Source organism: Sapajus apella, unplaced genomic scaffold (assembly GCF_009761245.1).
Source record: "Sapajus apella isolate SASKATOON/1434 unplaced genomic scaffold, GSC_monkey_1.0 scaffold1, whole genome shotgun sequence".
Taxonomy (NCBI): domain Eukaryota; kingdom Metazoa; phylum Chordata; class Mammalia; order Primates; family Cebidae; genus Sapajus; species Sapajus apella.
Window position 1 is genome coordinate 78,410,332 of NW_022436941.1, and position 25,146 is coordinate 78,435,477.

Consider the following 25,146-nt stretch of genomic DNA (forward strand, 5'->3'; position numbering starts at 1 on the left):
GGAGGTCTTGGATAATTATCTAAAAATATTCACAGACCCCTTGGAGGCTAATGAATTAAACTTGGATGGCTAATCCTAGAATGACTTTATTCTAGCAAAGTTGGAGAGGAACTCGCCTTCTTCTATTTATCTAAGTTTTCTAGTTTGGATTCCTGGAGCTCTTTTCAATGTGTTTCCATGGTTAATAGCCTGATTTAGGGGAGTCGGGGAGAAAGAAACAAAAAGAAAATGTATTTTTTTAAAATTTACATGTATACATACATATACATATGTAAAATGCACATGGTAAAGCATTGTATTTTGCACAAAATCTTAAGTAAAGACAGACTTGGGTTTAGATGTATAATAGGATTTAGTAATACTAATAACAACAATAACAGCAGCAGCAAATTCTTGTTGAGTGTATGAAATGGATTACTTTATGTAATTCTTACAAAGTCCTATTATGTATATTTTGTCACTGATTTATTTTAGAGATGAAGAAGCTAAGGTTCAGCAAAGTTATAAAACTTGGCAAAAAAAAATCACGCAACTTTTGAGGATTCGGATTCATTCTGTCCAATGCTTATAACTCAGCCTCTTAAATAGAACATTTCATTTCAGTCATGAGGAAATTGACAATGTCCACACACATAAGACATGCTTACAGAGAAATAGGTACTGGAATACCGCAGAAAGGTAGGCAGGGACCACCAGCCTGAAGTATGAGCTCTGAAACCAGCAGTCTTCATTGTAATCCTGGCTTTGCCCTTGCTGTCTGAGTGTCTTTGGATGAATTATCATCTTCTGTGTGCTACAGTTTCTTTATCTGTACAATGGGGATACTAATAAAATAATTCTTGAAAAGCAGCTAAAACAATGCCTGGTTCATAGTAAACCCAGTAAATAGTAGCTGTCAATTTACTAGGTTGGTGCAAAAGTAATTGTAGTTTTTGCTATTACTTTGAGTGTCAGAAACCACAATGAGATTTGCAGCAACCTAATAGGTATCCTGCCCTCTCTGTCTTATCCCTTTTATCCTTTAGAGCAGCTAAACATGAGGTGAGCGCCTCATCCAGAGATTTATTGCAATATTTTATGCATCAGAACAGTTTGGAGAAACTGAGATAATACTGAGAAGATAGAAAATTTTTCTCTGTCACTCCATCTTCTATTTTAAGCTAGTAATTCTCCTCTCGTCTGTAATTTACCCCACTTCCTGATCCTTAAGCAGCTATCCTGAGTTCTTGTTAGTTATTACTAATTCCTGCTGTGATGTTTGCTGATAGTTACAATGTTAGATGATAAGGAATATTATATTTTAAAGGCAGATATTTGAGAAATAAAATTGCATTCTCACTACAAGAAAAGTTTCTGCACATCCAAAGGATGTAGGGGATAGATATTTAGGAATATATGTGTACCAGGATTGGGGAACTCGCAGCCAAAGAATGGAACAGGTTTACCTTGCATTTGAGAGCTACACACACCACTTCACAAAAATTTTTATCTTCATTTGGTATTAACTTTATTTAACTATAAAACTTTAAACTTTGAAAGGAGGATTAATTCTGTTTTGAAGATGTTTGTAGTTATTTTTAGCTCAGAGTTCTATCTGGGCTCCCCACATTTTGTGCTACAACAGTTTTAAAAGTCTGCCCAGTTATTTAATATGGGGAGATTATAAATACAGTGTTGTTGACTGGCCTGCAGCTCTCTCTTCTGAAGATGGAATATTCAACTCCATGTTGCTTACTGCTTCTTCCTATCCAACTTGGTTTCATCTCTTCTGCTGGTGATGATGTGAGTCTCCTGTCCTGTGGAGTTTTTATTGCTCTTATGTTTTTTCTTATATTCAACATATGTAGGTTATAGAGCATATAATTTATGAACTGCAATGTTATCAATATGTTGTATCTACCTGTGAGCTCCTTCCTTCTCCCAGTTACCATTTTTTCCTTCATCACTCACCAGGTAACAGACATCTGAAATTTCATGAATTGCATAACCTTTTCATTTTTAATACTTTTTAAAAATCATATATATATGTATCGTCTAAAATCTTGCTATGTAAGTATGGTCCACCAATCTATGCATGAACATTGCCTGGGAGCTTATTAGAAACACTGAATTTCAGCCATTCCCAGACCTGCTGAACGAAAATAAGTATTTTAATAAGAATTGCTGTTGATTTACAGGCACATTAGTTTGAGAAGCACTATATCAAAATATATTATTTTGTCTTCCAAGGGGTCGTTTTGTTTTTTTTCTTATTTGTTTTGTGTTTTTAAGAGTTATAAGAATGACAGGATACATACATATATGAGGATACATACATATATGATTCTGTTTGTTGTCTTCTGCCACTTGCTTTGTTTACTTAACAGGGCATTTCTAAGATTCATCCAGGTTGCTTTCTGTAGTTGTTCGAGGCTTCTTGATGTAACATTTGTGCTAATTCTTTCTTGCTAAACATTTAGTTTGTTTCTAGCTCGTGTTAGAGTGCAGAATCCTGCTATGAACACTCTGGTACATGTCTCCGTGTGTGTGTGTGTGTGTGTGTATGTGTGTGTGTGTGTGTGTGTGTGTGTGTGTGTGTGTTTGCAAGTAAAACATTTTCTGTGCTGTGTACCCAGGAGTAGAATATGAATCATAGTGTATGTGAATGTTTACCTTTACCAGATCATGGTAAACTGGTTTACCACCAGCAGTATATGACTTTCCAATGATTTACATCTTTTCAAATACATGATGTCATCAGGCTTTTTACTTTTTGCTGACCTAGTGGACATAAAGTGTCCTCTCACTGTGGTCTTTGTTTGCATCTCCCTGATTACTAATGAGATTGGTCAATTTTTTCATATGTTTATTTACCATCCTGCTTTCCTGTTCTGTGAAATGCCTTTTCATGTGCTTTGACTATTTTTCTATTTTTCTCTCATTGATTTTTAGGAGTACTTAATTATTTTGAAATAGTCCTTTGAGAGTTACATGGATTGCTATATTTTCTTCCAGTTTATGACTTGTTCTCTCACTTTCTTGATCGCTTTTTTTCTGGACTTCCTTGACATTGTCCTTTCTTTTTATTTTTATTTATTTATTTATTATACTTTAAGTTCTGGGATACATGTGCAGAACATGCAGGTTTATTATATAAGTATACACGTGCCAGGATTCTGCACCCATCAACCCATCATCTACATAAGGTATTTGTCCTAATGCTATCCCTCCTCTATTCCCCACCCACTGATGAGCCCCAGTATGTGATGTTCCCCTCCCTGTGTCCATGTGTTCTCATTGTTCAACACCCACTTATGAGTGAGAACATGCAGTGTTTGATTTTCTGTTCTTGTGTTAGTTTGCTGAGAATGATGGCTTCCAACTGCATCCATGTCCCTGCAAAGGGCGTGAACTCATCTTTAGACCCCTTCCTTACACCTCATACAAATTTAACTCAAGATGGCTTAAAGACTTAAACGTAAAACCTAAAACCATAAAAACCCTAGAAAAAAACTTAGGCAGTACCATTCAGGACATAGGTATGGGAGAAGACTTCATGATTAAAACACCAAAAGCAATAGCAACAAAAGTCAAAATTGACCAATGGGATCTAATTAAACTAAAGAACTTCTGCGCAGCAAAGGAAACTATCATCAGAGTAAACAGGCAACCTACAGAATGGAAGAAAATTTTTGCAATCTATCCATCTGACAAAGGGCTAATATCCAAAATCTACAAGGAACTTAAACAAATTTACAAGAAAAAACAAATGACCCCATCAAAAAGTGGGCAAGGATATGAACAGAAACTTCTCAAAAGAAGACATTTATGCAGCCAACAAACATGAAAAAAAGCTCATCAACACTGGTCATTAGAGAAATGCAAATCAAAACCACAGTGATCACTCTTGAATAGAATTTCCAAATGTTAATATAGTCTATCAGTCTTTCACTGTGCGTGCTTTTGTATCTTAAAAAAATATATTTTCTTGCACGAATACTATAATATTATTCTAATAATATCAGTGGATGGGTGGTTTAATACATAATTAGAGCACGAGAATGGTATTAACTGAAATACTAAACCACCCATCCACTGATATTCTTAAATAACTCATCAATTGACATTTTACTTTCAAAAGGCCTGTGTTTAATTTCTCCTGTTTGTCATCCAGGCAAGATCGCAAATTTTGGACTTAGATTGACCAGACTCAAATCTGGGCTTTGAAACAGCAAGTATCTGACGTTAGTTAAGTAATTGTCCCCATAATCTTCAGTTTCCTCATAAGTAAAATAGTTACTGCTACAATTCCTCTATTTTAAGAAATCCATTAATTACAATAGTTGCGTCAATTTAATAGGAGCTTTTTAAAATTGGGACTATTGTTTTAAATTTACATTTTCTTAAGTGAATTAAAAATGCATACATTTTGCCTTACCAATGCCTACCTACCACATTACTTTTCATCATCTCAAACTACAAGATTAGATCTTCTCTACATTAAGAATCTAAAGATTTATATACAGTTTTTGCCTTTGGTAGTTGGGCCTAATTTCATAGTAACAAGCTCCTTCATAATCTCTTACATTTTTGAGATTGAGAGTGACATTTCAAGGCATATTGATTCATTTTTATAAAAAATGTAATTATCAACCACAAAAAGTTAAACATCTTCTCTTAAAAGTCAGCTAAGAACTGGACAGATGGACATTTAGCAACTGAGTAATCATTCTTCAGTTCTCATAAATCAGTCACTTTGAAAGTTCTATGACATCTTCTGAGGGATTTGGTAATATCTACTCATTTTAACTGTATTGCTGCTGTGTGACTGGCCATGATTTTATACTCATTTCAATGCTAAAGCAATATACAGCTTCCAATACCATTCTTATGAATATCTTGTTGCTTTTCAATAAGATATGGAAGTGCAGTTTTTCACCCAGAAAGACTTTTTCACTTACAGTAAATGTTTGTCTCCCACTCATGTTTTAATTTTCTTCCTGCATACAAAATAACTTAGCTCTTCAACGAGGTATTATTAATTATAGTGTAATCTTTTGAAGACCTTTTAAGTAAATAGTATACTTTTTTTTTTGAGATGGAGTCTTGCTCTATTGTCCAGGCTGGAATTCACAGTGCGATCACGTCTCACTGCAACCTCCACCTCCTGGATTCAAGCAAGAGTCAGGAGAATTCCTCAGACTCCAGAGAAGCTAGGATTACAAGTGTGCACCACTATGCCTTGCTAGTTTTTTAATTTTCAGTAGGGACGAGGTTTCATCATGTTGGCCAGGTTAGTCTTGAACTCCTGACCTCAAGTGATCTGCCCACCTCGGCCTCCCAAAGTGCTGGGATTACAGGCATGAGCCACTGCACCTGGCCAAATAGTATAAGTCTTAATTTAGGTAAGTGCAAAGTTCCACTCTCTGTAGCTATGTGAATACAAGTCAGAAATCCAAAGTCCTTACCATGACCAGCATGGACTTCCTTGATCTGTCCTCATTTCCTAATAGCTTTCACCTGACTTCATCCCAGGCCACTAGTTGATTTACTATTCCTCAGCCTTAACAAGCTGGCTGCCATGTCTTTGCACTTGATTTTCCCATAGCCTGGAGTGCTGGCTCACTCCCTTACTTCCTTCAGGCCGCTCTACTCTTACTCTTTTGTAGAAGCCTTCCTTGCCAGCCAATACAAAATAGCATTCCCAAACATCACACTCCAACTTCTTAATTTGCTTCAGTTTGCTTCATAGCACTTAGCTCCATCTGATATAATATATATATATATATATATATATATATATACACATATATATGCTTAAGTGTTTATTCTGTCTCTTTTAATTAGAACAGGAGAGCCAGAACTTTTTTTATTGACTATTGTCTCTCAGAACTTATGGTTGGCACATATGAAGTGCTCAGTAAATACTGGTTAAATGGCTGAATAATGTTGAGACAATCAGGTGACCAGATGTTTTCTATGTAGAGTGAGAGTCACATAGACTCTTCTCAACATTGGCAGAGGAGTAGCACAGTTCTTTAGTCTCCACTGAAAGACTCATCATAATCTTTAAAATGTTAACATGTGAAGAAAAAAGCATATTGTTGCAAGGATTAAATAAAATGATGTATGGAAAATGTTTGCCAGAATCAGAATATCAAGTGTTCATTGTTCAATAAATGCGACAAAATTAATTCCATCCAAATCAGTCCTTACCCCTTTCTTTCCTGTAACAGTCGCAATGTTGGCTTTTTTCTAGTTTAGGCAAATGCTTCCATCTGTGCTCTGCAGTTCAACGCCCCCCAACCCCATCTTCTCACGGACAACATACTGTTATTTTCCTTCCTTCTGTCATACCTGTGATTTATCCTTCTCTTGGCATCCTACTCATCAACTTTAAAGCCTGCTCCACCCAGAAGCGGGTCCTTTTGATAATGTATACAAAGTCACCACATTGCCTTTCGGAGACACTGAGTAAGACATAATTCTTTATCAGGGTCTGCTTATGGCTCAGCTGTCCTAGCAGGTTTGTAGAATTTCTGAATGTCCAGTGCCTCATAATATCTCTCATTTCTAAGTTATTGTCTGTTCCAGTCTCTGCCCAGAATGCTTTTACTCGTTTATCTACCAAGACACACACACATTCATGGTCACACATATGTATTCATACATACTGATAATTGCTAATTTCAACTTGCACTTAAGGTCCTGGCCTCAGATTAGATGCCACTCTCTCTTTGGTGAGGACTCACTGAGCCCTAAGAGTTGGATTTTCTTCCTGTGTTTCCACAGCAGACATTACATAACCCCATCAGTATATCTCTTCCCCACATGTTCCCAAATTATAGTTGCTTATTTATTTCCTCTGCAAGACAGAAGACTCCTTGAGGATAATAATTTTTGTGTATGTTTGTGAGTGAAATAACAGTCTTCATGAGAATTGGCACAGTAGATAAGTGACATTTTTACCTTGAACTGATAAATGGAATGGTGTCAATAAAAAGTTACAAAATTGATTTATAATGATACTGAGCCTCCAACTAGTTGGAGATTAGTGTGCTGCTAAATTTGCATTAGGGTGCTAGTCAAAGACAAGGATATTCAAGTACAACATTTCTTAGTATTAGTTGCATATTTCTGTTTATTTCATATTAGACAAAAAAATTACTGAAAAACAGCCTAATATACTGCATTGGAAACAATATGTTAGAGACTTTAATACCAGTATTTTCAGTGGCAATACTGACAATATTATCTCATATATGTATAGGTTTTTACAAATTTAAGAGCCTTTCATATATCTCAAGGAAATACCCTAAGCTTGTTTCTACTCATCATTAAAGATGTAAGTGAAATCAGAGACTTTCAACGCCTTTTGGATATGTTAACTAGACAGAAGTTTAGCCTTTTGTGATACATCTGATGATAAAAATTTCCAATTTTAAGCTGACTGTTTGGAATCAAATTGGACATCTTTACAGATGAAATAGCACTCATGTGCTCAAGTATATGTAGGATGTATGCAAAATGAATGTCTCCTTTAAATCTTCCTCCCGTTGCCAAGATAGAAATGGACCCTTAGTTGCTGTCACTTGCCATCTTACTCTGTGTTCTGGATAGAAATGGTGCTTGCTCTCTGCTAACTGTTAATTGACATCAATTCTGCCAGAACTCTCCATCATTATTGACAAGAATGTTCTTCGTTGTTAATTGCCCAGCAGCAAATTGAGTGATTGAATGTATCTTTGGGACAGATTTGGAATGCATTTGCAGAAAAGGGTAGGGGTGGTAATGACATAATGCATGGTAATGTCACCAACTAACTGCTTATTTAGGTCTCTTCAGGAAAAAGATACTGATCATTTACCTGATTTTTACTTTTTATATAGATGTGCTAATGGTAAGTACTGATAGCTTTCAAGGATGCCTCATATTAATCCAGCGCTTCACAAAGTCTCTCTCAGACTGTACCCATAAAACTCCAAAATCTATGGTCAACTAGTGGGGAAAAGTGGACAATTTATTTAACATATAAGCAGGGAAAACCAATGGGTAGATGGAATATTTTACATTTTTGTTGTTTTAATTATAAGTAGGCAATCCCTAGATTAATGAGAAGAGTTTTTAAATGGAAGGCTGGGGAATGCTCAATTTTGAAGGATATAAGATTTTCTTTTAATATAGAGGCAACTAGAGTAATAGAAAAAGTGCATATTTTTATGAGAACTTTGCTTATAAGCTGGTTTTGCCTGGAATTATTTGAGACCCAAGGGAGAATCAATTAATATCTAGAGTATTTTTGCAACCTATAATGAGAGAGTAAGTCTGGATCAGTAGTTACTGATATATGAAATCACATGAAGACTTTTTTAAAATGCTGATCCTCCTCCAGAAATACTGATTTTATTTGTCTAGGCAGGGTAATGATGATCAAACTTTACTCTGAACAGCATTTTCTCACAAACCTGGCAAAGGTATAGAGCCTCAAGCCCTATCCTGCTTCAAGGAGCCTGGGTCTTTGTGTGCTGGATTAGCTCTCCAGGTGATTCTGATAACATCAAAGTTTGAAATCACTGCTCTAGGTTCAACATCTGACATTTTTTTTGCAAGCTCCCCAAGGTGATATTCCCTAGGTACAGCCAAGTCTGCGAACTGCTGATTAAAGAGGTATTTAGGATTCTTCCCAGTCTGACAGGAATAATAAAATTGCTACCTTTTATTAATAATAAAATTTCTACCTTTTATTGCATATAAGGCATTGTGCTAAGTATTATTTCATTAAATGATTGCAAAATTCTGTGAAGTAGGTAATATTAGTACTATTTTGCATATAAGAGACAAGGAGAGTAAATAATTTAGCTGAAATAATATGGCTAGGAAGTGGAGATTGGAACTCACATTGTTATCTCAAAGATCACGCAAGAAACTATTACTATCAAGAATCTTTTGGAATTATAAGATAAATTAAAAACTCAACCAGTTGGAAACATATCGTTCCTGACTTGCAATCACACAATAAAAACAAAACAAAGAATTTTTAAAAAATAACTGGATAATGTAGAAAAAATAAAGTGCTCATGAATTAAAAGGAGGGAGTAAATTGGCAGTGAAAATCAGGTTAGATTTGAATTATTCCCATTTAATCTGAAAAAAAATATATATATATATAAATTATTTGTACTGTTAGTATATGAGAAATCTGAATAAGAGTTTCAGATAGAGGTATTAAGGAGTTACACTAAGGGGAAAGGTGGCAAGCTTTTCAAGGGAAAGAAGAAATTTGCATACTTCTTTAAAATGGTTTTGGATGTTAATAATGCAGTGAATTAAAAGAAAAAAAACAGTCTATACTGCAGAATGCTTCCATTTCTCTGCTTTTATGTTTGGGAAAATACTGGCTTAATGCCCTCCTAGGCATGGAAAATACTTTGACCACTGCCAACAGCCACACTTGTGTCTGCAAAGGGGCAAAAATTGTGCCTTTGTAAAGTATGGCTTAGGCCTACACAGTGGGGAGTGGTGCTCAGGAGACTTTCTTGCTTTTTTTTTAACACAGCCTTTCTCAGATTTTGCATATAGGCCGCATATGAGCAGAGGGCTCATATTAAACTGTTGGAGGAAAGGTATATTTCCAATAATAAATAAATAAATAGCATGAAGAGATGATGAGGGCCTTCTGCAGCCACTTGCACATTTTCATGGACTGTTCTTACTGATGAGCAAAGTGAGCACTTATTTTCACTGACATCATTTTCCCAGTGGTATCTAGACTGCGTATTCGCTTTGTGGAGAGTGTTGAATTTTCAGCAGTTTAGAGGTTGAGACATGGTTCCTGATTCTGGTACTCTAGTATCCATCACATGATATGCATGAAATGTACATATTAAATTACGTTAAGACTGAGTGTGTGGAAAGAATAGAATAATTACACAGCCAACAAGTTATTGTGAGTCCACAATATATTATCATTCAAATAATGGATGGTACTATGGTAACTACCACAAATTCTAGAATTATTTTAACAGTAAGCAAATTGCATTTAATCTTTAAGTAATATGGTAAAGTTAAAAAGGTGCAAGGAAAAAAGTGTCTATATATTGCCCTGAAATCATCTTGGCTTCTTAAAAACATTTGACACTGCAGGAAAATGCTAATTAAAGGAAGACAAAAGTTGGATTTGGATTCTAGTGCCCCATAGGACTCTAGTTTCTGGGAATATTGATACAACATGTTCTTAAAATACTTTGGTAATAGAGCTATGTTCTGCTGAAAGTGGCAGAAAGGCAAATTGCAGGCAGGCACTGAAGGTAGAAACTAACGAAGGTAACCAGAGGTTTGTAATGGAAAAGGTGCCTCAATCTTAACTCTGGTCCGCGGGCTCAGCCGTGGCTCTGTAACTAAGGACGTCTCGGCTTGATTTCCAGCAAGGACCACTCCCAGGACCAATACTACTAGCTGGAGGAAGACCTTCAAGAGGAAACATTGTGGGGTCTCCCTGCCATGCAAAAGATCCACACAATATTTTATCCTATGTCAGGGAAAGAGCCTGAATTAATCTTATTATTGGATCTTCACCCGGATCCAATTTTTCAGCGACGCGCATAGACAATATTCCAGGCAACTTTGCCAGGTCACATTCCTTATCTCTGGAAGCGCGAGCATGGGGCTCATCGTCAACAAGCTCTGAGAACCAGCCAGGAATCGTCAAACTCCATTTCTCGAAGAGCACTGAAGCAAGCGGAGGTGAAGAGGAAACCTCCGGGGCAGTGGGGAGCAGGGTGGAGGAGGGAGGCGCGGGCACGATGAGGGGAAGGATCTGGAGGACAGGTCTGACTCCTGACTGGCTGGAGTGATTTTGGAGAAAGTCACAGCTCCAGCGTGCCAGCCTGGAGCTGTCCAACTTTTCAGCAGCTCTGGGATCAGGGGTGCCCTGGACCGAGGAGGCGGCTACGGCTGCCGCCACTGCTGCTGCTTCTGCACCTCGAGTTGCTGACAATCCCTGTTCTCGCCGCCGGCGCCCAAAGGAAGGAAGGGAAGAAGAAAGGGAGGAAGAAGGACCAACCTTTGGCGAAACCGAGCTCCGCACGCCCTAGTCTTGGTGACTTGGGGAGCCCGAGAGCGCGTCTCTGCCATAGCCTCGGTGGAGGGAGCCCTGCTGCGTTCTGTGACCCCTCCCGCTGGCAGAGCCCCCTCTCGGTAGCCCAGAGGCTCTGGCGGCTTCAAGTGAGAAGCTGAGCACCAGCCTCTGCCGGGCTGCAGAAGCGGCGGCGGCGGCAGCAGCATCGGGAAGGCGCTCGGGCCAGCACGGTGAACCCGGACTGGGCAGCAGGGCGCGGAGCCGAGAGCCAGGATGGAGGCAGAGGGCAGCAGCAAGCCAGCCAGGGCGGGCAGCGGAGAGGGCAGCGACAGCGCCGGCGGGGCCACAGTCAAAGCCCCCAAACATCTCTGGAGGCATGAGCAGCAACACCAGTACCCGCTCCGGCAGCCCCAGTTCCGCCTCCTGCATCCCCATCACCACCTGCCCCCGCCGCCACCCTCGCCCCAGCCCCAGCCCCAGTGTCCGCTGCAGCCGCCACCGCCGCCCCCCCTGCCACCACCCCCGCCACCGCCCGGGGCTGCCCGGGGCCGCTACGCCTCGAGCGGGGCCACCGGCCGCGTCCGACATCGTGGCTACTCGGACACCGAGCGCTACCTGTACTGTCGCGCCATGGACCGCACCTCCTACGCGGTGGACACTGGCCACCGGCCCGGCCTGAAGAAATCCAGGATGTCCTGGCCCTCCTCGTTCCAGGGACTCAGGCGGTGAGTGGAGAGCGCCCCCTCCCCCATTCAGGCAAAGGGTCACCTCCCCTCTTCTCAAATTCTCCATCTAGGTCTGCTTATCACCACCAATCTTAGACCCAGGATCAATGCCAACCTGGAAATTGGAGGGAGGGTGAACAGGGGTGTGCCTGTCCTTGATTGAGAGTTTTCGATTCAGGTGTGTAAGAGACTCCCCGGAAGTACCGCATAAATGTTAATTGGGGCCGTGTGTGTCTGTGTGTGTGTGTGTGTGTGTGTGTGTGTGTGTGTGGTGCGCGCGCTTCCCAGTTATCTGTGCCACGCATCAGCCCTCTCTCCACCCACTTCCATATCACCCTGGTGAGTGAGACTAAACAAGCGAAATCAGTTTGCTCTGGGTGGAGAAGAAGAAAAGGTGAAGGTGTTGAGGGAATTTGACCCGGGAAAGCACCCAGTCTGTCCACTCACCCCATTGGGAGGAGGGGTCCAGGTGGGGAGGGTCGGTGGGGCTGCTCTGACTGGGCAGGAGGGAGTGGAAAAGCCTGGTCCCGGGATTGCAGCTAAAAGGCTGGGAACAACTCGTATCTCTCTTCATCAAGTGGAGAAGTAAATTGAACAGCAAAAGGGGAGAACAAACACGTGGGTGACTTGGAGAGTTTGGAGCAAAATGTTCAGCAATCCTTGAGAGAGAGAAGAGGGTGAGGGAAGGAAGGAAGGAGGGAGGATGCGGTGGGAGTTACACTGTATCGGTGTGTGCGAGCTTGTGTGTAGGGAGAGCGGTGTGTATATCAGTCGTCCCTGCAAAATCCCAGGAAGAAAGCGCCTTGTTTTAGCAGCAGGCAAGGCATAGAGATTTGATTATAGTGATTTTCCTTTAACGTAAGTGCTATGAAAGGGCAGGGAAGCCGCATATCAACCGGGAGTTTTAATAGAAGTTGACCGCTGCGTTTCCAAGGAAATGAGTAGTGTAAAGGACCAACCAGAGCCGTTCTGAGGAGTCAGCTCCAGATTCTTAACTCAGGCCTGGAGGTGGATGTGGGGCCCACGTTTGGTCCCTTTCCTGATAACCCAGAGACAGCTCCTTTCTTCCCTGTCCCAGGCCCTCCATGCCTTGAGTCCCTTCCCCCACACAGGCACAGGAAAAATAATTCAGGAGCTGCTGATCCTTAGCACACCTAATGGTAAAGTAGAGGGGTCGTCATCTAACCTTAGACGTGGACAGGCATCGATACACTGCACCTCCAAACCACAAGTCTGGACAATGGGTAGTTATCAATTGTAAATCAAAACAAGTCTGGGTGTGGAGACAGGAAAATCTGGGGCTGGGATTGTTTCTCCAACTCTGATTGACAGTAGGTTGAATTGATCAGAACATCATAATGGTGTTCAAATGTGTGTTTATCTGAGTTTTTTTTTTTTTTTTGTATGTCTCTCTGTTGCATACACTATGTACAAGGAATTCACCCAAACTATCACAACCCTGATATGTACACATCAGTTCAGCTTGCACATATGCTCTTAGCCCTTTGCCTGCCTCACACCCATAGGTACCTTGTTGGGGATGTTCTTGTACCTGTTGGATGAGAAGAATGAGTATTGTAGTTAATCTCAATTCAGATCAATTTAAACTCTGACAATTGGTACAGACTGCAGACGTTCATAAATTAATATAAAAGTTTCATTTTTCAGCCAAGACTGCTAAGACCCTTTGTTTGAGGAGGTGGATGTCCTTCCCTCACCCCTTTGGTTGAGCACTATACTATGTAGGACCTTGATGATAGAATGAAGACAAGCATGACACTTTGTATATTTGATCTATTAATAGAAAAATACTGTGTGATGATGAACCCTTAATAAGCATTAAATAAGAATAAGAATTCTAGCTTCATCTGTGGGCTGATGGATTTTTTTCTTAATTGATTTCATTTATTAATAAAATAGAATATGTCTGAGAGAGTGGAAGGAAGAAAAATAAGCTAATTGGAATAGAGGTATTGCATCATTGATTTGAATTTATTTTTTCTATGCTCTCTACATTGATTAATTGTTCTATTTGAAATTTTTTAGTTGAATGGTTCACAGGCAAACTAAGATGTATAATATTTACACATAGCTGCCACCGTGGCTCATCTGATATATCATTGTCATTCTATTTAAGGATCTGAGACTTAAAATTCTTTACAACACTTGCATATTCCCCACATGCTCACACATTGCCTGTCATGCTTTTCCTTAATAGAGTTGCTTTTGCAAATAAATATGTCTTCAAGGAGAACGTAGATATTAGTTTCCTTCTTTAAAGAGAGCAGCAACAATACTTTTTGGTTTTAAAGAGAACAGCAACAATGCTTTTAAATTATCAAAGAAATTTTACATTTATTAACTAATTCAAATCCTACAAAAATGCTGCGATGAGATGGTATTATCTCCATTTGATAGACAAGAATGCTGAGCTCCTGAAGATGTGAGCAATTTATCACATAGACTGTGAGTGCCAGAGCTAAGACTGAAACCCAGGTCTCCTGCCTCATCAAAGGTGGTGAGCCTGCCTAAAATAAACGTGTGCAGAACCGGGGCCTGTTGACAACACCAAGAAATATATTAAACCAAAAATGAAGCTTATATCAATTGATACTACAGGACATAAGCCCGAATGAACTAAAAATGATATAATGGTTTAAATCCATTTTTAACAAAATGACAGATGCCACAAGCTTCTGGAAGTTATGAGAGATTTTAACTTTAGAAACCCTGGGCAGTATAAACTGGTGTTAATGATCACAATAGAAGAAAACCAGTGTATTTGTTGACATTGTAAAATGCATATAATACTTATGAAACAGTGTTCAGATAAATTAAACCTAGTGAGAACATTTAAGGTCTTTTTAAATAATTTACTAAAGAAAACAAGAACCAGTGTGTGTGTGTGTGTGTGTGTGTGCGCACGCACACACGCACGCACGTGCACGTGTGCACACATGCGTTTGCACCACCATCAAACCATCATCCAAATGGGGGTTTAAATAGTCTATCATGTTAATGTCTGAAAAAGCCTCAAGGGTGGATGGATGAATGATTCCCTATGGATCATCAAGAAAGATACGTCCCTTAAAAAGCTATTTCTAGCATGTACAGTAGCATTTTCAGATATTATTTTGGCTGAAATTTTGAGAATTTGTTACAGTTTGTGAAGCGATAGGAAAGAGGAATCTTGGTTTAATGAAGAAATTAATATAAGCAGTAAGGAGGCAACCCTCAGACATTTTGTGGTCAATTCTTATGAGTCCATGGAAAATTTTGATATGTTAAACAAATTTTTTATAGAAAGTGTATCTGTCAAACAAAGTAGATTCATATCTTAATCTAAACATGGAAGAAATTTCAAAGAATAAAATTACCAGAGAAATGAGTCTCTATGTTACCAAGAGAAAAAATGAAATATGAAAAAAGGTTTAAACACCCTTAAAAATGTATTTATCAGACTAATCATTTCAACTAATAGTTTTCAAAATGTAACAACCATTTAACTGAACTAATAAATAATTTTATTGTTTCTTTGACTTTCCTCTACATGACAAAATATTTTCCTTATCAGTAATGTGTTTTTTGGAATACGCAGGAGCAGTATATTTTCAATAATATAAATCATTAAGGTTGAAAATACAAGCAGCATGGGTGATTCCTTGATATTATAGAACATTCTAGATTATAGAGGTATAAATATCCAGAGGGGGACATTTGCTTTAGGTACTTTATTTTATTCATTTATTTGTATCTATTTATTTTTATTTTTATTATTTTTAGAGACAGGGTCTTGCTCTGTCACCCAGATTGGAGTGCAGTGGTACAATCATAGCTCATTGTAGTCTTGAACACCTGTGCTCAAGGGAGCCTCCTGCCTCAGCCTCCCAAAGTGCTGGGATTAGAGGCATGAACCATCATGCCTGGCCCAATTTAGGTATTTTAGAAGGAAAAGAGCTAAAAACTATAATCACACAAAATATAAATCCTGTGCATATTATGTTTACTTTACTTGACATTTGCTTTTTTTATTTTATATTTTATTTATTTATTTATTTTTTGAGACAAAGTCTCGCTCTTGTCACCCAGGCTGGAGTGTGCAGCAGCGCAATCTTGGCTCACTTCAGACTCTGCCTCCCAGGTTCAAGCCCTCAAGTGATTCTCCTGCCTTGGCCTCCCAAGTAGCTGGGACTACAGGCACGAGCCACTGTGCACTGCTAATTTTTTGTATTTTTAGTAGAGATGGGGCTTTACCATGTTGGCCAGGCTGGTCTCAAACTCCTCGTCTCAAGTGATCTGCCAGCCTCGACCTCCCAAAGTGGTGTGATACTGATGTAAGCCACCACGCCTGGCGATAGTAGTTTTTTAAATACGTTAACATCATATATTAAATAAAGAAAACATACTGTAATATTTAAATAGTAAAAGAAATTAGGTTTTTATTTTTCTATGCTGGGTTATAAAAGCTATTTCTTTATTGTTTTATTGAAATTTCAGGTTTTTAGTGTAACTTTTCTTCATTAAAGGATGTAATGGTAATCCAACTTCATGATGCAAAATTTAAATTTCACATTACCAAAATAACTAATTGAAAAGTTGACCATTCAGTTGTCTACATCAGTGAATTTAAATTTCAGGAAACCATATATTTTAAAAAAAACATACTGGAAAACTGACATAAGGTTGACATCTTTAAATTTTAATATGTAAGGACACTAAGGATATTTAAATAACAAAAATGTAAGGCAAATGTATATTTTTTTACATTTCTTACATATTGCCAACACAGTAACACCGTGTTAGACTTTTTTTTCAAAACTAGTTTGAACCTTTCTTCATTTGCCTCCACTAGAATATTGTCTTGGTAACGTAATTTAATACTTTATCAGCTAATGTGTTCTAAGCCTTTGATTAATCAGAAAAACATAATGAATCCATCACCTTCTTACATTTCACTTCTAAAATGATGTACCTTCTGTGTCTCATGAAGGGGGATGGTGGACAGGAGGAGGTAGGAGGGAAAGGATAGGAACATGCCCCAAGCATGGAATGTTTGTAAGGCCTTATCTTATTCTAATTCGACCATACTGGTTCATTTGCCCACATGTGGAGCAGTAGCAGGGAAACGGGTAACTGACAAAGTCAACAAGACACATTTTTCTAATATGTCAATAAGAGAAGGGACTGAGGCTTACATTTACCTAACCCACCACTGTCCATCTTTTACATTTGAAGAAATATGTGTCCTGAGTGGTTAAATTACTTAACAAAACTAGTTTACTTCCCAAACTGTAACTACAAACTATATCTGCTGACAATTACTTTACATTTTTCATATCGTGGCCATCTTTTAATCATCACTATCCCTAAGTTCCAGGCTATAGCCTTGAACCGAAAGTTTGGAAATTACTTTTAAAAAACATTTGTGAGTAAGTGGAATATTCAGATATTGGCATAAGAAAGATGACTTCAGAAAAGAAACATTCTTTCACTTTCCAATTTGGATACATTTACACACACACACACACACACACACACACACACTCTGATGGGTTGCTCACTAATTTCTATCTCTAAACTTTAATACGGGTTTGGAGGGATGCCTTGGAAAGAGTTCTTAAAGACCAAATAGAATAATAATCTAAAGAGACTTAATTCTGTTTATGATTTTTGCTAATTATTTAAATGTCTGAAGCCTATCATGGGTGAACCTATGCCCCTCTCACAGCTTATTATCCATATACAGGTTTAAAAATATGCAATATGTGAGTCTGTAACTTGAATGCTGCTAGTCCTGGCTCATAACAGCAATGTTGCTAAGGGATTATACCAAATAGCACTGTATTATATTTCAAAAGATGTTGTGGCTATTTTTACCCTGAGGAACATTTTTCTACGTTTAAAAAATAAGAAAACTGATTTTTCCCAGAGAATGAGGCACTTTATTGTTTAAAACTTATCAGCTGTTTTGATCCTATATTCACACCTATCACCATTGCCCCAAACCTCACCATACCACTTTGGAGATTGAGGACTCTATAAAGTTTGCTTTGTCATCTAAACGAGCATTTATAGTAATTGATCTGTCTCAACCTGGGGCATCATATCCATCCAGTTGTCTCTGGCCAGTGGCATTCTTAGACTCTTCTCTCCCCTAACTTTGGATCTCAAAGACCACCAAGATCTTTGAACCTTCCTCAGAAACACCGGCTGTGCTTTTCCCTTGCCACTTCCCAAGTTCAAGCACTTAGCCTCCATTCACTAAACCATTGCAGTAGCCTCTAAGTGATCTCTAGTTCCAATCTCTCCTCACTCCGACTGTTTTTACACTCCAGGCCACCAATTTTATCATCTTCTTCTTCTAAATCTTAAAATAATTTCTCTTTGCCTGGAAGATAAAGTCTAAATTTATTAGTTTGACTCTTCAGCATGTTATCCCAGTCTGTCTTTCTTGCAGAAAGCCTAACTTTTATCCCTTTTTGTAAACCCCATGAAATAATCACACTTAGATTTTGGTCATGGTCTGAGTTCTCTATGCTTCTCACACCTCTCTCTTTCTTTCTGAGGCTGTTTCTTCCCTCTAGGTTGCTATCCCTATGCCCTACAACACCCCTTCCTTAGCTGTTCCGAAAACTCATGATTATCTTTTCAAACTCAGTTCATGTTACCCTCTTGTGGATATTCCTACACAAAGAAGAAATATCTTTCTTTTTCGGACTTTCCCATAGCATTTTGTATATTATTTATACTCTAGTAGTCACCAATAATTATTTGTTTTACCTGTCTCCCACATTAGGTGCATTAGGACCTTGCACAGTGAATGGTTTTATATAGATCCTTAATAAATGATGAGCTTTAAAAAAATGATGAGTTTGTATCCTTTGTATGGACATGGATGAATCTGGAAACCGTCATTCTCAGCAAACTGACACAAGAACAGAAAACCAAACGCCGCATGTTCTCACTCATAAGTGGGTGTTGAACAATGAGAACACATGGACACAGGGAGGGGAACATCACACACTGGGGTCTGTTGAGGGGTGGGGGAGTAGGGGAGGGATAGTAGGGGGTGAGAGGTTGGGGAGGGATAATATTAGGAAAAATACCTAATGAGGTGATGGGGGTATGGAGGCAGCAAACCACCATGGCATGTGTATACCTATGTAACAATCCTGCAAGGTCTGCACATGTACCCCAGAACTTAAAGTATAATAAAAAAAACTTATAAAACTATAAATGTTCATTATGTATAACTTATTTTATGTCAGTTATTCCCAAATGAAGCCATTCACAGAAGGGGGGAAAAGCAGCCATTCTTAATAGGCTTAGCCATCTCTTGACAAAAATAAATAAATACTGTAAATAAATGATGAGCTTTTAAATGTGGAAATAAAAATAAAACCTTGTCTTTTTATTGTATGCTCTCTCAGACAGGATATATTTGACTTTCTTAATAATCTCTATGAAGCACACTGAGTTAGTGATTATTTTACCCATTTTATAGGTGATGAAAGGAAATATTGAATCTCAGAAAAATAGACATATATTCATGCGTAAAGATGGAACTCGGACTTGAGCCATACAACTCCCGATCTGGTTATCTTTTTTTATTGTACTGTAATGAAACAAGAGATGCTCTGAGTATCTGTTGGCATGAGAAGAAGCAGCTTATAATTTAAGATTATGAAGAAAGGGTGAAATTACAATGCTGTGAAGAGAAATAACAATTTTGATCCAACTTGTGAAAAAAAAAAACCTCAGAATGAAAATAACTGTGATGGGATAAAGCCCCCTTTGTAAATTTAGAGAAATGCCTTCACTGATTAAATTCTTAACTTTGGGTTATTTGGCTCTAGAAGATTCATTACATTTGGAGGTAGGCACACATTTTTGAGAGAATGTTTATCCAGTTCTCAATGAGTCTTTTATTCACAAAATTTGAGGCACTGTGTTCTAAAGCTAAGTTATGGGCTGATTCACTAAGGGAAAAATTATGAAAACATAATACACCAGTGGAGTAAGATTATCACTGAGGTGGCTGAAAGTAAGCAGTTTGAAATGGGATTTTAGAAAAATACAACACTTCAGACCAATAAGGTCAGAAGCCTATTTAAAAATGACAAATCCCCAGTGGGATTTTAGGGGATTGCATGACTTAAAATTTGATTTAAATATAAGAATAGTAAAGAACATTTTGAAAAAATAGAAAGACTATTTTTCCTTATAAGATAGCAGAACATATTTTATAGGCTGATAATTCAAACAGCATGATAATAATTGAGAAATAAGCCAATTATTCAACTGACTGGATAAATGGTCAAGAATAAGACCCATGCACATATTGAAAATTTAGGATTTAGTAAGGGTACCACTCCAAATCAGTCAGAAAAGGATAAATTATTTAAAATAAGGTGTTTAATGGTTAATTGAAATAAAAAATGACCCTTATTCATACTACAATAAATAACACTAAATAATAAAAAGATTAAAACTTAAGAGAAAAATAAAGGCCATGAACAGAAAATTCAAAAAGGAAGAAAAATTTATGACAAATATACATCTGATTTTTTTCTATCTGATGAAGAAAGAAGTAAAAACTGAAACATCAATGTTATTTAATTTTTCATCTACCATTTTGGAAAAAGATGAATAATTTAAAAGAGTTTGAGAAGGTGTACAAAAATAGCCACTTATGTACATTTTCAGTGAAGAATATAAATCCGGAAAACATTGGTGGGAAATCAAATAATATGTATCAATATTTTAATGTGCATACTTTTGTCTCATTAATTCTGTTTAGAAACTTAGCCTAAGAATATAATTGAATAAGTGAGCAAAGAAGTACTGTATTGCAATATTACATATAATAGTATGCATTTGGAAGCCACTCAAATATCTTTCAGTACAGAAATTATAAAATAAATAATGATCTATCTATATTGAAATCTCTATATATTGAAGTGTAATGTTAAACTCTACAAGTGGTTATGTGGAAAAAGCAATTTAGAGAATAGATGACAGAATATGGTATCATTTACCTGTGTGTTTTTAATGCATGCTTATATTTACACATATGAGATTATATCTATGTATATGTGTGCCTATAGTTATATGTGTAGGTTTATGTGTGATATGAGTATATGTGTATAAATTTATGTGTGTATATATCTATATATACATATATATGGAAACAGAGAGAGACAGATATATATACATATATATATATATACATATATATATATATACACACACACACACATATATATGTAGAGAGAGAGACAGAGAATATATACATATTCTGTTTAGGCAGGGAAAACTGCCAAACTGTTATAGGTGTGTGAAGAGAGGACATTTTGAGAGGTCATTGATTTTGTTTTATGTTCCCTTCCGTTACTTGATTTCCTTTAAAATGAGCATATGTTGTTTTTATAATAAGCAAAAATCATCTATTTTCTCCTTTTGTTAAACAATATTTTCAACTCATTTAGTTTAATATATTTCATTTGGACTTCACTTTTCTCTTACCATCTCCCAAAAAAGCAAAGGATTGTGTTTCATAAAACAATTTAGTAAAAGATAAACGTGAGGTTATCAAAAAGAAGAGCAAATGGCATGAAAATAGTATGAACTATGAAAGCAAAAATGCATGTCATTAGCTCCTGAGTAATTACTAGAAACAAGTCACAGATTGGTTCTGAGCTTCCTATCAACTAATCCAAGGAAGGGAACACTATCGGTTTAAGATTCATATATCAGCAATTAAAAAATGAGTTGCTTGGTAAAATATATTGCTATTAACTCCAATAATTAAAAGAAGTATTTCTCTGTGATGTCTTATAAAAAGGATGCTATGTGATATGGCGTGTACAGTTTCAACAATTTCTATACTTTATAAAGTATGAAATAAGTATGAATGTTTCTTAGAACTATGACTGATTCTTATAAAACTACATATTGATGGCCTGTTGTCTAAGTTCCATTCATTGAAAATCTATCAGCACTGGAGCCACAGTTAGCATTTGTAAGAACTGAACACTTAAGTGTGTACCATTAAAAGAAGCTGCATTCTTCAACTTGGGGAATTCTTCTAGACTCACTCTTCTGTATCTCACATTCAGCCTCATGTTCTCATCTGAATACCCGAATTTGATTTGGATGCTGTATGTGTTCTTTGGTCCTTAGGATTCAAAACTAAGGTCTTATTTCAGTTTCTTGCTCAAATATTGCCTTTGACCTGATCTGTTCCTGTAACTGTAGCCCTCAAGCAAGCCCAACCTAATTCTCAAGTGTGGTTCAGAATTCTGGGACACCGGCCCAAATTGGGTCTACCTTATTTGTGATAGGAGAATGGAACCAAAGGAATAAGAGAAGCTGGGTATGGTGGTTCACACCTGTAATCCCAACACTTTGGGAGGCCAAGATGGGCAGATCACTTGAGGCCAGGAATTTGAGACCAGCCTGGCCAACATGGTGAAACTCTCTCAACCAAAAAATACAAAAATTAGCCAGGCATGGTGGCACATGCCTGCAATACGAGCTACTCTGGAGGCTGAGGCACGAGAATTGTTTGAACCTAGGAGGCGGAGGTTGCAGTGAGCCAAGATCACACTGCTGAACTCCATAATGGGTAACAGAGCAAGACTGTTGGGAAACAAAAAGAGAGAGACGAAAGGAAGATTCAGTGTTGGTATCCAGCTTTCTGATTTTCTGACATGACCACCCCATTCTCTCAATATTCATAATAGATCCAGTTAAATGTGCCAAGATAATTTACTTGCAAAATGTAGCCCCATTAAATACATGGATTGAAACATTTAAATATAGGCCAGTTAAATGTTAGAAGTTACTTACCAAAAATGAGGTTGATGCTTTAGAGTAATTTACTCATAGCCCTTCTTTCTGAAAGCAATTCAAGTAACACACTTTTAGTCTATTGAGATTGTTCCAAATTCATAATAACAATAACACATTTGTTTTCCTGTTGTTGCTGCTATTTACCTAGCATGCAGGTATGCTTCCAAGCTCACTCGAAAACATCATTAAAATATAAAGTAAAAATTTGGACTCTTCTATAAACACATTTTTGTTTTACTGCCATGCAATCATCCCAACTACTGGGGTTTTCAGTTGTATTGGGGACCAGGTTCTTATCTAATGATCAGTAGGCAGGGGTCTCTACTGTCCAGAAATCATGTGGCTACTAGTCATGGCAGTTGCTGCTACACACACTGAAGGAAGATCATCCAACATGGATAAATATACTGTTCTTATCAGATGTTTGAGAAGTAATAGAGTGTAATGTTGCCCCTCATGTACAATATGGGTCTAAGAAACCCACACTTACGTTAACAACTCAGAAACTGCCATAAATAGCTGAAATATCCAAATAAATCAACAGACCCATAGTTTGTGGGAAGCAGAAAGCTGTTCATGGTTTCAATGGGATAGGCTGAATTTCGTGTCTAATTATGTGTTTCTTTGTGTCTTGTTTCCTCTGCCTGAGATGCCTTTTCCTTCACACACATTAGTTTTGATAACACCTACTCATACTTCAGATCTTGATTAAGTGTCACTTCTTTTGGTAAAGTCCTTGCAGGTCTCCCAAACCTGACATATTACCATATAGTTCTCTTTTATAGCATTTATGAGATGTTCAATTACGTGTTTAATTGTATAATTATTAATTAATGCCAATTTCTTTCACCAAACTATAAACTCCTATGAAAATAATGACTGTCAATTTTGCCCACATTCAAACACAGTATTAGTACATTGCTTGAACAAAAGAGTTATTAAATAAATAAATGAACTCCAGAGTTACTACTGTTACCAATTTTATAAAGTTAGGAATCTACCGTTAAAAGTAAATAGGAAGGGAGGATCCAAGATGGCCAAATAGGAACAGCTCCAGAGTGCAGTTCCCAACAAGAACAACGCAGAGGGTGAGTGCCCACCCCATTTCCAAACAAATTTTCACTGCCCACAGACCAGGAGGTTCCCAGAACAAAAAGCACCACACGTTTTTAGCACAGCGGTTTCAGCTGGTGCCAGGATGGCACACAGAAACTCACACAAATCTAGTTGGCTGTTTCAACTGGTGCCTGGAACTCCTGGGAGACAGAGCTGCCTATTCAACTGAAAGGGAGTGGGCAGAGACAGGGAGCCAGGTGATCTGGATCAGCAGGTACCGCCCCCACAAAACAAGCAATCTGAAAAGCTCTGGATTGAGTTTCCCAGCAAGCGCAGCTGGACCCAAGACGGTCCAGCACAGTGGGGGGAAGGGTGACCGCCACTACCAAGGCAGTTGACACAGCAGCTGGGCAGAGCCTGCGGCAGCTCAGCAACACCTCTGCTGGCAAACTATGACTAGACTACTCCATGCGGGGCAGGACACCTATGAAAAAGGCAGCAGCATGACAGGAACATATAAATAAAGCTGACCTTCCTTGGACAGAGCACCTGGGAAAAGAGGCAGTGATGAATTCCGCTGCAGCAGACTTAAAAGTACCTGCCCAGCAGCTCTGCATGGAACAACGGAGCTCCCAACACAGCACTGGACCTCCTGTAAGGGACAGACTGTCTCCTCAAACAGCTCCCCAACCCCTGAATACCCAAAGAGAACTTCATAAAGGAGAGCTCAGGCCGGCATCTGGCAGGTACTCTTCTGGGATGAAGATAACAGAAAAAGAAACCGGCAGCAACCCTTACTGTTCTGCAGCCACTGCAGGTGATCCCCAGGCAAGCAGGGTCTGGAGTGGACCTCCAGCAGTCCTACAGCAGAGGGCCCTGACTGTTAGGCGGAAAACTAAGAAACAGAAAGAAATAACTTCATCATCAACCAAAAGGATGTCCACTCAGAGAACCCATCCGAATCACCAACTACAAAGACCACAGGTAGATGAAACCTCTAAGATGGGAAGAAACCAGCACAAAAAGGATGAAAACACCAAATACCAGAACACCTCTCCTCCTCCAAAGGATCACAACTCCTCACCAGCTAGGGATCAAAGATGGATGGAGAATGAATCTGATGAATTGACAGAAACAGGCTTCAGAAGGTAGGTAATAATAAACTTCTCAGAGCTAAAAGAACATGTGCTAATGCAATGCAAAGAAACTAAGAACCTAGAAAAAAGGTTAGATGAGATGCTAACTAGAATAAACAGTCTAGAGAGGATATAAATGACTTGATGGAGCTGAAAAACACAGCACAAGAACTTCACGAAGCATACACAAGTTTCAGTAGCCAAATCAACCAAGCAGAAGAAAGGATATCAGAGATTGAAGATCAACTTAATGAAATAAAATGAGAAGACAAGAATAGAGAAAAAAGAGTGAAAAGAAATAAAGCCTCCAAGAAATATG

General features: G+C 38.2%; 1 protein-coding gene across 5 annotated transcripts in view; it reads left to right on the forward strand.

Moving 5' to 3' along the window:
- PDE4D (phosphodiesterase 4D) overlaps nt 1–25,146 on the forward strand; it is a 1,549,195-nt gene that overhangs the window by 592,990 nt on the left and 931,059 nt on the right. The window contains exon 1 of one of the 5 annotated variants that reach the window (XM_032281663.1): nt 11,167–11,781. The exons of the other annotated variants lie outside the window; for them this stretch is intronic. Within the exon in view, the coding sequence (XP_032137554.1) occupies nt 11,330–11,781 (452 nt within the window). The 5' untranslated portion in view covers nt 11,167–11,329. Of the gene's footprint in view, nt 1–11,166; nt 11,782–25,146 lie in introns of those variants that run through there. 5 annotated transcript variants of the gene reach the window in all.